The 14,010-nt window shown below is 43.4% G+C and overlaps 1 protein-coding gene and 1 non-coding gene across 4 annotated transcripts in view; one reads left to right on the forward strand and one right to left on the reverse strand.

Annotated features, from left to right (window-relative positions):
* Positions 1–14,010, forward strand: part of CLDN10 (claudin 10) — a 127,221-nt gene that overhangs the window by 87,982 nt on the left and 25,229 nt on the right. Inside the window, exon 1 of one of the 3 annotated variants that reach the window (XM_055335577.1) lies at positions 13,302–13,537. The exons of the other annotated variants lie outside the window; for them this stretch is intronic. Coding sequence (XP_055191552.1) covers positions 13,318–13,537 — 220 coding nt within the window. The 5' untranslated portion in view covers positions 13,302–13,317. Of the gene's footprint in view, positions 1–13,301; positions 13,538–14,010 lie in introns of those variants that run through there. 3 annotated transcript variants of the gene reach the window in all.
* LOC129516704 (U6 spliceosomal RNA) lies at positions 4,676–4,782 on the reverse strand. The gene has a single exon (XR_008665837.1). It is a non-coding gene; the product is annotated as a U6 spliceosomal RNA (small nuclear RNA).

Raw genomic sequence — 14,010 nt, forward strand, 5'->3', positions numbered from 1 at the left:
ATGAACAAAATACTGACAGAACTAGAACTGGATGCCAGGTCCTGTAAATGCCAGTCCACGGCTATTTATTTCCAAACATTGCTCTCAAGTGTAATGATAAAAACAAGACAAAACAAAATAACCCTTCCAATGCTGCATTGACTATTTTTTATACATAAAAATGATATTCTGTTTGCTACTAACAGGAATTAGGGCAGGAGGAGGTGATTGTATTCAAACTCCATTATTTCATATATACAAGGATTATTTGATTTAGAATATGAATGTATATACTTTAAAAGTCAGGGTTTTTTAAGATTTTATTTTACACACACACACACACACACAGAGAGAGAGAGAGAGAGAGACAGAGAGAGAGAGAAAGAGAGCACAAGCAAGGAGAGCAAAGAGGGACAAGCAGACTCCCCACTGAGCAGGGAGCCTGATGCAGGGCTCCATCCCAGGCTGATGCTTAATGGACTGAGCCACCCAAGATTTTTTAATTTTTATTTATTTATTTTATTATTTTTTTAGTTTTTTAACTTTTAAGCAAGGTTTTAAGTTCAATGTGGGGCTTGAATTTAGAACCCTGAGATCAAGAGTCACATGCTCTGCAGACTAAGCCAGCCAGGCACCCCAGGTATGTGACTCTTGATCTCAGGGTTGTGAGTTTGAGCTCCATGTTGGATGTAGAAATTACTAAAACAAAAACAGCAAAACAAATGAAAAAACATACATTTTCCTAAATTCATATTGTGTGAACCAATATAGATCCCAAACCATCTATAGAAAAAAATTCTTAGTGACAAATATATCATTTATATATGTATATACAAATGGGTTTTAAGAGACTAAAAGAGCAATTCTTTGAGGATTAATTTGATCATTTGAAGTGTAAACTAAGGCCCCATATTTGTTACAATATTAAAATTTGAAAGAATAGGACTTTCTCTTCATTTAAAGATTATGTACTTGAAAGAATAAAAACGTAGACATTTACAGATAGTTTTTGAGAGTATGCTTAGCATTCCATCTGATAATTGTAAGTCATCCTTTTTGACCAATAAATTAAATTCAATGACTATTTATCAAATGCCCATAATACTGTATACACAGTTCTGTAACATTGGGGCTTTAATTTATTTGATCCTACCCATCTTATTTGGAAATTAACATGAAGATAATGGTATTTTATTGCGTTTCTCCTCTGTAGTACATAAAATCCAGAAACTAACAAAGAGAATATCATTCAGTTTGCTTAACCAAATTTCATTTGCTGCTTTATTTACTGTGTCAAAAAATTACGATATAATCTTTCACATAATGTTTTGATTAGAAAACAAAACATTGCTTAACTCTATAGGATTACATATGTGGATGAATTGTATGGTGGGGAAGTAGTTGACTTAGGTCATGTTTGTTTGTCAGAAAGATTTATGTCTCAAATCCTAGAGGTGTGGCAGTTTGTAATAATCGCAGGCAAAACATGACATCAACTTTGTTCTTTAGATCTTTTTATTAATTCTTTACAAACCTTAAATCAAACATAGAAACAGCTATTGCTTTGAACCACGAAAAGAGGTGTGTCTGTCTACTGTATTATCAGCATACAGTTCTATTCCTTTCTTTTCATGTTACCATTCAAAAGTCATTTATAAAGATGACTCTGCATGAACCTGAAACAAAAACCTCCTAGTAATATACTCATAAGTATTTTATCAGCACAGATATATCATTGAGGAGAGCCTGTATTAAATATGACAGTTTTCAACTTCTAAATAGTAAAACTATTGTTCAGATTTTTTCTTCTGCCGTAAACTTGGATAATTTTTCAAATTTACCTTTTTTAAAAAAAGATTTTATTTATTCATTCATGAGAGACACAGAGAGGCAGAGACACAGGCAGAAGAGAGGTAAGCTCCCCACGGGGAGTCTGATGTGGGACTCAATTCCGGGATCATTCCCTGAAGCAAAGGCAGCAGCCACTCAACCACTGAGCTACCCATGTGCCCCATGATGCACTTTCCTTTTAGCCCCGGCCACCATTTCTCTCCTCTTTAAGGAGCTGCTTACCTTTCCTGCTCCCCTCCTATCCTCCACTGACCCTACTCCCATCTGGTGCGTGCACCACCGTCTCCACAGAACCACTCTGTCAAGGAGGTCTTCCTCCTTCAGTTTGTCATCTGCTTGTCCCCTCAGCAGTATGTGACACTATTAATCACTCCACTTCTTCAAAAAAATTTATTCATGGGGCTTCCAGAGTCTGCGCTGGGTCTTCTCCCACCTGGATGGCTGTGCCTTCCCAATCTCTTTTGTCGGATTATCCTCAACTCCTAAAATATGTCTTTCCCATCTACCCTCCGCCTGAGAGGATTGGTCTAGCTTCATGGTTGAAATGCCACCTGACCACAGATGGCTCCAGAGCATACTTTTTAAGCTTGAAGCTATGCCCTGAACTCTGGACTTGTAGATGCAACTGCCTACCTGGCTCTTCCTCCTGGAGGTCTACTGGGCATTCTAACTCAAGGTGTCTAAAGCTGAACTCTCATTTCTTTTTTTTTTTTTTTTTAAGATTTTATTTATTCATGAGACACACAGAGAGAGAGGCAGAGACATAGGCAGAGGGAGAAGCAGACTCCATGCAGGGAGCCCAATGTGGGACTCGATCCCAGGTCTCCAGGATCACACCCTGGGCTGAAGGCGGCGCTAAACCGCTGAGCCACCCAGGCTGCCCTGAACTCTCATTTCTACCCCTAAACCCGATCATCTAGAGTTTTCCTCAAGGCAGGAAACAACTCCACCCTTCCAGTGGCTGAGGCCAAAACCCTGATGTCTTCCTTGGCTTCTCTTTCCCCCTCATACTTGACAGCCAGTCATCAGCAAATCTTGTCAGTTCTACCCTCAAAAGAGATCCCAAATGCAAAATCTGACCATCTCTCACCACCGCACTTCTACCAGCTTCATCAGAGCCACCACTGTCATTCAGCTAGATTGTGGGGCTAGCATCCCAGCTGGTATCCTTGTTCCTAAACTCACCTCCTATTCTGAGTGATCCCAAAACCTAAATTGGATACCTCTTCTCAGAAAACCTGCCAGTGTCTCCCCATTGTGGTCAGAGTAAAAGCCAAAGTCAATGTTAGGACTTACAGAGCCCTCCACCAACTGCTGACACATATGTGCACCCCACACATATATATACCCTCAAACACATAAAGATGCATGGACACACTCAGACCCATAAAGACACATGAACACACAGATAAGCACATGCAGAGACACTCAGACACACACATGGGCATACAGGGCCACATACACAGACCCTCTTCCCTCTCTGTTATTATCTTCCACTATGTTCTCCTTCATCTCCTCTGCTCCAGCCACACTGGCCCCTCCAGTGTGGCTCAGACAAGTCAGATGTGTTTCCCACTTTGGGAGTGCTCCCCAGAAAACTAGCCACATGGCTAGTCCCCTCTTTCTTTCAGGTCTCTACTCCAAAGTCATCTTCCCAGGGACGGCTCCTCTGGCCACCTAAAGTTTAAAAACCAATCTCCCCCCAACACACACTTGGGTAGAACACCCCACTCCCTACTGGCTTAATTTCTTTCTCCTTAGCATACATCTTCTGATAGACTAACCATTCCTCTTGCCTTATTCTTGCCTCCTCCAGCAGAAGGTAAGCTCTATGTGGGTGGAGATCTTGTTCTATTTCGCTCACCTTATCTACAACATGGGAAAGGATGTCTAGAGCCCAATAGCCCCCCAGTAAGTACCTTTTGAATCATTTCCATGAAGGAATAATACTGTGCTCAGAATAGAAGAATTGAGTGAACCCATATGGGCTATTTGAGCATCTCATGGTGGTAAGTCCTCACTTCTTATACTGGCTACAAGTTTCTTTTCCAAAACTTGGACAATTGGCTCTAAAGGAAAAAAAAAATAGAGGAAACTGGTCGTGCTAACATGGCACTAATCCTTAATTCGGTCATTGTGTTCTCCCTTTTCCTCATTTCCCCAAATATGAACTACTGCTCTTTAGATGCATTAGCTCTCCAATGCTATAAATCTCTATACCTGAGAGAAACGGCTGAAGCGGCCCAGTGAGGCAGAAGTTGGTCTGTGGTCCTGCATCTCTTCTCATTCCACACATACATACAAGCTCATCTGAAAAAGCCTCTTCATCATCACCTACCCTTATCTTTCCCTCCCAATCAATGTTTTAAAGAGAAAAACATCCAGGGCACCTGGGTGGCTCAGTCAGTTGAGCGTCCGACTCTTGATTTCGGCTCAGGTCATTATCTCAGGGTTGTGGGGTTGAACCCCACATTGTGGGGACTTCAGGGAGTCTTGCTTGAGACTCTTTCCCTCTGTGCCCCCTCTCTCTAAAATAAATAAATCTTTGAAAAAGATAGAGAACATCTTCCTTTGTTACTACTTGTCACTCTTGTTTTCCTTTTACTTCCATCTCTTTATTTCTTTGATACACACACACATAGCTACTTCTCTGATATGTCAGTGCAATACTCCAAACTTCTCTCTTTTCACCTGCTTTACTTTCATAATCAGATAAGAGGAGGTCAGTGAAGCACAACAAATAGTAATGGACCCCAAAATATTCAGATAATGACTTATCTTGCAACTGTGGATAATATCTGGAACTTTTCTTTTAATGGCTGTGGGTTTTTGGTTTGTTTTTTTTTTTAATACGGAATGCTTCACGAATTAGTATGTCGTCCTTATGCAGGGGCCATGTTTATCTTCTCTGTATCCTTCCAATTTTATTATTTGTGCTGCTGAAGTAAGCACTTACGTTTTATTTAAGTAATCTCTATACCCATGATGGGGCTTGAACTTATGACCCCAAGATCAAGAGTTGCATGCCCTTCTGCTTGAGCCAGCCAGGTGCCTCTGGAACTTTTCAGTATTTATATTTTCTGTCTTTAAAAACATATCTTTAAATGCCCTCAGAATCTGAAAGACAAAGATATCATTTAAATATAATCACATGAACTTTGGAGATGAGAGAAATTTGGATTTTAAAGTAATATAATAATTATATAGTTAGAACAAGTATTGTGAGGATATGCAAAAACAAGATCCATCCTGCTCTGCTGTGGGATACTGCTGCTCCAGAAACAACCCAGAAGTACCTAGTGAAAAAGGGGGGGAAAGTCTTGCATTTTACATCTGAATGCAACACTTTTCCATTAATTATTTATCTATCTATTTGACAGAGAGTGAGCAAGACAGCACAAGTAGGGGCAGAGGCAGAGTGAGAAGCAGACTCCACACTGAGCAGGGAGCCCTATGCTTGGCTCCACCCCAGAACCTTGGGATCATAATCTGAGCTGAAGGCAGAAGCTTAACTGACTTGAGCCACCCAGGTGCCCCCTGTTGTTTTATTGTAGCACACTTTTTGTTAGCTAATGTGTGTCAAAACTTTATCAGAAAACAAAATACAAGAAAGTAGGCAACAAGGTAAATACACCACAGAAGACATCCCATTCAGGGTAGTAAGAGAAAAGGCTGGGTGCTCATTAAATTCTAACTGTCTGAGAGCATACTACAGGACTCAAGGCATGGAAAAAACAGAACAGAGTACTCTAATTAACTTTTTATAATGTGTGTGTGTGTGTGTATGGGTACATATATATACATACATATGTCTACACACAAACACATACATTTTAAGAAGTGTTCCAGACCCCAACTGTGATACAGTGAATCAGCATCACCTGAGATATTGTTAAACAGTGTGATTCATGAACTCCAGTTCATCTATTACAAGACTTAATCACACAATGAAATTAAATAAGGAAATTTGGTATCCTGTTCAAATACTTCTGATTATAAAAGCCATTCTCCTGAAAAATAAAGATCAATACAAATTAGCTAGAATTGTTTTAATTCATTGTGTGTGTGTGTGTGTGTGTGTGTGTGTATTTGGTCATATACCAAGTAGATATTGATGGAATACACAACTACAGAGTTGTGTTGGTAAGAGGCAATGTAGTGCAACAGAGTGTGACTCCAGGACCAAACTCCGCTTCCACCATGTCCTAGAGCAAGTGACTTCATCTCTCTGTGTTTTGGTTTCCTCATCTCTACAATGGAACGAAAACAGAACCCACTCCATGGGGTTATTAAATGGGTGACTGTTTCTTAAAAGGTACCCATACACATTTTAGTAGATAAAAATAGGGGAAACCCTACATTTTGAAAGAATTCATCATTAATTATTTCCTTCTGGGTATGTTTCCATAAGAATTTGCAATTTTGACCTCCAAAGAATTCATTGTAAACTTCCAATAATGTCTCCCATGAAGTGAGCCAAACAGTCAACATGGCGCTCCTGAGTACTATGGAGTAAATTCTCACCAGCTCCATTCTGAGGACCACAGAGAGGGGAAAGTGTCTTCAGTGTAATGGTCACTGGAATGTTCTGCTTCCCGCCCTTACACACACTCATGTGGGAAGGTGAGGGCCATGGACGCAATTCTCCACTTTCCCTCATACTCACCATCTCCTTTTTCACTACAACCTTCCTCCTCCTGGCCACTGGAGGGGGTCGCCTGGTCCCCACCTCTACATTTCTGTTACCTTTATTCTGTCATATAGCCCATCCGACACTTCTTACCTTTAACTATCATCTGGTTGTATTTCCCACTGTTGCACACTTCTCTTTGGACATCCCCTGACCCCATTTCTTACCCTTGGACCAATCCCCCTCTGGCTTCCTGGTTTCTCTCCTCTTTGTTGGCCGTGCTACTCAACCCTTTGTTTCTCTTGCCTATTTCCTTGTCTGCCCTAGGTCCCCTACATCACTCTTCTTCATTAGTGAATTGAACTACCTTGCTTTATCACATTTTTTAATAAACAATAGAAATTGAAAATAAAATAACATTATCCTCATGCCTCCCCCACCCCCCAACACACACACCCATACACATAGAGCCCTTTCAATATAGGAACCGAGGGAGACCAATGGCAGGAGATGGTTGATAGAAAAGAAAGCAGGGAGTCCACCAAAGGAAAACTCTTGCCTCTCTTCTCTCCTTGTTCACTTGGTCTGTGGCTTGTCAAGTTCATTAGGAATCAGAGACTTGGGATCTCTGGGTGGTGCAGCGGTTTGGCGCCTGCCTTTGGCCCAGGGCGCGATCCTGGAGACCTGGGGTCGAGTCCCACGTCGGGCTCCCGGTGCATGGAGCCTGTTTCTCCCTCTGCCTGTGTCTCTGCCTCTCTCTCTCATTCTATGTGACTATCATAAATAAATAAAAATTAAAAAAAAAAAAAAGGAATCAGAGACTTTCAGACTTCAAAGTTGTATTGGAGACCATCCAGCACAACTCCTTCATTTAAAAAATGAGGAAGCTGCAAGCCAGACAAAAACAAAAAACAAAAGAGGACTTGCCCCAAATACACAGATTTACTTGCTGCCCAATCTGAGCCAGGTAGGTTTTATTAGGACCCATGAGATGCTAACTGACCAGCAAAATACAAGCAACCCATCTGCAAACACTGGAAGTTTCCAGCATCCCCGAGTGAGAGTCGTTTCAGTCTGGAGGGGTATGCACCAAGACAGCTGGGAGCTTCCCGGTCCAGGGGCTCAAGAGGAATTTAGATGGCCCTAAGATACCTCAGAATTGGGAATGAATGCATTTTAAATGTAATGCAGGAAAAACAAATGCACAAGATACATGTCACCAACTTGTAACAGGTCCATCAAAACATTCAGATGCAGTACAGCCTCAGAGGATACCAAATGCCAAATTAAACAGTTTCCTCATAATGTGCAGAAAAATTATATATATATATATAAACAGACACATAAATATATGGTTAGTGATGCAGTGATAGCACGAGTGTTCATTCCTGTAATACTCCTATCACTGTAGTTTTCATGCTAAGGAGATTACAAATATCATAGAATTAGTGTAGGGCATTAAGATACTGAGAGTCTTAGGGGAAATGGAAGGAATAAGAACCAGATATGCTGTTTCACTCTCTTAGTATCGACATTAATGTCTTCTCTAACAAGGTGTAACAATATTTGGCTCCTGGGCAGTTGTTGTTTTTTTTTTTTTTTTTAGTTAATACCATATTTATCAGGACTGTAGTTTCTTCCCACCTGATTAACAGCATCCACTTCCCTGGACTCTAGGAAGGAGCTAATATATACTGAAACCAAATTTGATGCCTAGAAAATCCTTGAGTTGTTAAAAGGCACACCTGTGTTGTTTGGCAGGTGAGTTGAATCTCAAGAATTTCTGCAAATCTCCTGTTCAGTCAGCTAAACTGGTTTCACTCCTATTGAACAACCCTGGGGGGAAGGGGGATCTCTATTTTTCCTTAATAATCATAATAATGCCAAGGAAATAACTTTCAGTGCTAATCTCAGTGGTTTAGTTCTCAAAATGGAAAGGTTCAGAATATTTTTCAGGACATTAGATGTCTCCATGTCAAATTTATTAATTTATAGATTAATTAGTAGGTTTCATATTGGAAATCATCTACAGCTTTTGTAAAGACCAAATTATCCTTAATTCAGATGTTACTTTGAGTAATTTGGAGAAGTAACTTTTGAGCCGTATTCACTTTGTATTCCAATTAAGAACAGACTGTCATGAATAATTACATTAAAAATTTCAGTGAACTGGATCCTAAATAAGGAAGTGTTTATCAGCGGAAAGGTACTCTGTAAATGGGTTTGCAGATTACCTGCAAAGGTTATTTGGGACTCTATAATCTTAAAGCAAAACAGGCCATTTATTTAGAGATTTAAATAAAAATCTCTATTCAATCCATTTTCATTTTCTGAATATTCTTATGTGGCATTATGTTGTTGTCTGTACTGTATTTAGGTTTATTCTGACTAAACAGGTTTGAAATACTTATAAGACATTTTAAATAAATGCTTGAAGGGCACCTGGGTGGTTCAGTGGTTGAGCATCTGCCTTTGGCTCAGGGCGTGATCCTGGGGTCCTGGGTTCAAGTTCCACATCTGGTTCCACACAAAAAGCCTGCTTCTCACTCTGCCTGTGTCTCTGCCTCTTTCTCTGTGTCCCTCATGAATAAATAAAATCCTTAAAAATAATAACAAAATAAAATAAATGCTTGATTCACTACATAATATTCTTTAGGTATTAGAGGAAGTTAACATTTTCATCTTGGTCAGGGACTTGTGGGCTCTAAAATATAACTCTTTGGCAACTATGCAGGATGTGCTAGGGAAGAAAGAGTTTAGGTTGTCCAACCTCATAGAATGGACAAAGGATAAAAGTGAAAGAAATGAATCAAATCCACAGGCGTGACGACCCTAGCCTGTTTTAGCTGGCGAAGGAGCTAATAGCGCTGCCATCCAGGTTTTAATTTATGGACTGTTTGAGGTCTTTTCAACCCCTTTGAAGTTGAGATTGTGGGCTATAGTTTCTACAGTAAAAGAATTTTGTTTTTCAAAGTTTTCAGCCAAGAGATGAATAGTCTTTCTCTTTGTAAGGCCCACCATCTGCTTTACTAAATTAACAGTGTATATGCATATATATGCATCTCAATGAGTCAGACTTGTGGTTCTCAGCCTGGTTATACATTAGAAGCTTTGGAAAAAATCACAACCAGAGCTACCCCCAAAGATTCTGGTCTGGTGATGCAGCAGAGAGAAAGTCAGTCTTTCTTGGAGTTCCAAGTTGGAATTCTGAATTTATTTCCTCTGGAAATTATGTTGCAATGGTGATCTTGGTTATGGATTTTTTTTAAAAAAGATTTACTTATTTATTTATTTTAGAGCCTGCATGAGCTGGGGGTGGGAGTGGGGAGGAGTAGAGGGGGAGAGAGAATCCACAAGCAGATGCCCTACTGAATGTGGAGCCTGATGAGGGGTTCAATCTCAAGACCCGGAAATCATGACCTGAGCCGAAATCAAAAGTCAGCTGCTCAATTGACTGAAACACCCAGGTCTCCCTGGGCTTATGGATTTTTTTAAGTACAAGAGGGAAAGTTATATAACCTGTTAAATAAATTTTCAGGGCCTGCTCTAAAACACCACACCATTCTTCATAGTTCTTTCTTTGAAACAAACAATGAGCTTTTGGGTCCAATGAAATTTATAACCAACCTACTGATAAATTAGGAACTGCTTGAGTCTTCACAGTCACAATATTATACTTTTTTGCATGTCAAAACTGACTCAGGGTTTTGTCTTGGAAAAAAAGAATCAATAACTTTAATGAGTACCTACCATGAGGAAGAAGAGACTGTCAAACAAAGAAATAAAGTACAAAACCAAAATTTGTGCAATTTTGAATTTTAGGAAACTTCATAGAGAATGTCCTGGTTCATGACTTTTTGTGTTTTCGGAATAGTAAACTGGTTTAGAAATAGGCAGATCATTCAGAAAAAAATATGGCATAGAAATAATAGTGAAAATAGCTGGAGGGCAAGAAATGACATGATAAGAGCACATTAAAAAGGCAAATCATGGGATCCCTGGGTGGCTAAGTGGTTTAGCGCCTGCCTTTGGCCCAGGGTGTGATCCTGGAGTCCCAGGATCGAGTCCCACGTCAGGTCCCAGCATGGAGCCTGCTTCTCCCTCTGCCTGTGTCTCTGCCACCCACCCCCTACCATGAATAAATAAATAAAATCTTTAAAAAAAGGCAAATCATACAAAAGAATAGTGAATACTTTGTAGTTAATAGTCAAAGGTGATCAATTTGAAAGGCAGCAAAGATGAGAAGGATGACATTGACTAGGTGCTTCCCAAGCTTTTTTTTTTTTTTAAGATTTTATTTATTCATGAGAGACATAGGGAGAGAGGCAGAGACATAAGCAGAGGGAGAAGTTGGTTCCCTGTGGGGAGCCTGATATGGGACTTGATCCCAGGACCCTGGGATCACGGCCTGAGCTGAAGGCAGACGCTCAACTGCTGACCCACCCAGAGGCCCCTCCCAAACTGTTTTTAAGCTTGACATACCAGGACAAGTTGAGACCAAGAGCAGTACAGAAGTAGAACCATTTCTGCATCCCACCCATCTAAAAATCATCCTCATTCACCTTTATTTTCATTCATACAAAGCATGGCATGACTGCACATACACAAACACACCTCCCAGGGCTGCTACATGGCTCAAGAGTAGAACTTACCCTGTCTTGTCTCAGCACAGATGACAGCATTTGGGGGGAAGAAAAAGAGACTGGTTTGAGCCCATTATATAGAAAAACTGTCTAAAATGCTGCCAGTACAATATAAAACATAATCAGAACATATGTGCATTGAACCCCATGGACCTGAAGTTTGAGCATGAACCGAATACTATCTCAAGAAATAGAATAATTTGGGCTCTATGCCTAGAGTGTATCCTAATGGCCTCCAATGACCCTTCCAAATGTAGATTTTGATGATTCTATTGTCCAACCTCCTCTCTTCTCCATAGACATCTAACACTTCTCATTTCATTCTGTACTCATTTGATTAAAACAAAAAGTGACAAGAGCACACTTAATGGGATGAGCATTGTGTAAAGTATAGGATTGTTGAATCATTATATTGTATACCTGAAACTAATATTAACACTATATGTTAATATCAGAATTAAAATTTAAAGAAAAAGGGATCCCTGGGTGGCGCAGCAGTTTGGCGCCTGCCTTTGGCCCAGGGCGTGATCCTGGAGACCTGGGATCGAATCCCACGTCGGGCTCCTGGTGCATGGAGCCTGCTTCTCCCTCTGCCTGTGTCTCTGCCTCTCTCTCTCAATCTGTGTGACTATCGTAAATAAAAAAAATTTTTTTAAAGAAAAAAAATATGGGGGGGCCTGGTGGCTCAGTTGGTTAAATGTCTGTCTTTGGCTCAGGTCATGGTCCCAGGGTCCTGGGATGGGGCCCCGCATCAGGCTCCCTGCTCAGAGGGGAGTCTGCTTCTCCCTCCCCTCCCCATTTGTGCTCTTTTGCTCCATCAAATTAATAAAATCTTTTTTAAAAAAGAGAAAAAAATATAGATATTACAAAGAGGCATTGAGAAACTCTTCATAATGAATGACAATGTGAAATAGAGGGTTAGCAACTAGCCTTTGCGTAGAGGACTGGTTGATAGGTTTTAGACCTTTGGTTACTTTTGGCAAGAAGTGAATCCTGAAAGCTTATACCAAGAACTGCAAGAACTTTAAATGAACAAATATAACCCCACAGGAAAGCCAGTGTCTTTGTTCTCTCCTTTATGCCCAGATTTGTGACCTCAGAAACTGAAAGTACATCCTGATCTTTATGTTTAACTCGAGACAGCAATGAAGAAATGAATGCGTTTATTTTTCAATCAGGTGCAAAAGGTGGAAGTTCTAAAAAAAAAAAAAAAAAAAGGTAGAACAAGATACAAAACAGTTTCCACTGTGACAGAACCATCAGCTGATAGAACAGACTCACCGAACTGGGAGCTTCAACGGACGCTCGCACAGGAAAAATGTCTTAAATGCGTGTCCTACGTGTAGTGCATTAGCACCAGCAGGCCAGCTTTGAGGCTGGAACATTCAAGATGGAAACTGCAGCAAAGGCTCCCATGGAGCCTCTGCTCTCCATATGCCGCTGTCTTGAATTTAGGCCTACGCCAGGCACCTCTTTACCATGAATTTCTGCATATCACGAGGCCAAAAAAAAGAACTGCAGGGTTTTAGGGCACGGCCGATTTCAAGCCCAGAACTGCAGGCATCCCTCCGTGACAGGCCGCACGGGGTCACGCGGAGGAGCGTGGCTTGCAAACCTGTAGAGAGTTCAGCAGGCCGCGGGCTGCGGCGTGATCGGACCGTGTCCCTTCAGGGCTCACAAAAGGGTTTTTCTGCTCTGCTTTTACACTGTACTCTAGAAGCCAAGCTATTGCGGGGGGGGGGGGGGGGGGGGAGGGGAAGGGGTGATGGGGAGGGAGGAGGGGAAGGGGGAGATGGGGACGGAGGAGGGGAAGGGGGGATGGGAATGGGGAATGGGGAATGGGGAAGGGGTGGGGCGCAGCAGGTTGCCCACATCCGGCTGCCAGTCTGTCCCACAGGAGGGCCGCACTGCGAGCTGCGGGGGCTGGGGGCGAGGGGAGCGCAGGGCCCGGCCGGCTGGCTGGAGAGACCCCGGCCAGCGACCCTAAGGGCGGCCCGCCCCCCTCTCCGCCCCCCTCTCCGCCCCCCTCTCCGCCCCCCTCTCCGCCCTGTGGGCGCGGGCCGGCCTCGGGCCCGTGCGCGCCCCCTAGCGCCTGTCCTTGGACGGGGCGGTCCGGGGCGGGTCCGGGGGCGGGTCCGGGGGCGGGGTCCGGGGCGCGCGGGGGTCGCGGCGCCCAGTGGGAGCGAGAGCGCGAGCGCGGCTGCAGCGGGCGGCATGGCGAGCACGGCCTCGGAGATCGTCGCCTTCATGGTTTCCATCTCGGGGTGGGTGCTGGTGTCCTCCACGCTGCCCACCGACTACTGGAAGGTGTCCACCATCGACGGCACGGTCATCACCACCGCCACCTATTGGGCCAACCTGTGGAAGACGTGCGTTACCGACTCCACGGGCGTCTCCAACTGCAAGGACTTCCCCTCCATGCTGGCGCTGGACGGTCTGCATCCCCCCGCCCCTGCCCCCGCCCCTGCCCCTGCCCCCGGCCCACGCTCCTGCCTGGCCAGGCGGCGGGATGCCCTCTTGGCCCCACAACCCCCGGCAGGGCTCCCGGGCCGGACCTCTCCGAGGGGTCCCCCAGAGCCTGCGCGAGCCCCGGAGAGCCCCGACGCGGGTCCCGTGGGGCGCGCCTGCCTGAGCCCGGCACCTCGGGGCGGGAGGGGGGACACCCCTGGGTGGGGTGGGCGACTCAGGCGTCGGGCGGCCGAGGGAAGCACCTTTGCAGGCCTGCGAGGCGAGGACACGATTGTGGGACCCCCCCCCCAACTCTCGGGGACTGTTGGGAACGCGAAGTCACCCTGTCTCCTTCACCCATCACTCCCCGACAGAGCTGGATCCTGACCCAAGTGGTATCATCGGCTTGCCGAGGCCAGATTTGCTTGTTCTAACTCCCCAACTATTTTGTTCGTTCTG

Source organism: Nyctereutes procyonoides, unplaced genomic scaffold, assembly GCF_905146905.1.
Source record: "Nyctereutes procyonoides isolate TBG_1078 unplaced genomic scaffold, NYPRO_anot_genome, whole genome shotgun sequence".
In the NCBI taxonomy this organism is placed as follows: domain Eukaryota; kingdom Metazoa; phylum Chordata; class Mammalia; order Carnivora; family Canidae; genus Nyctereutes; species Nyctereutes procyonoides.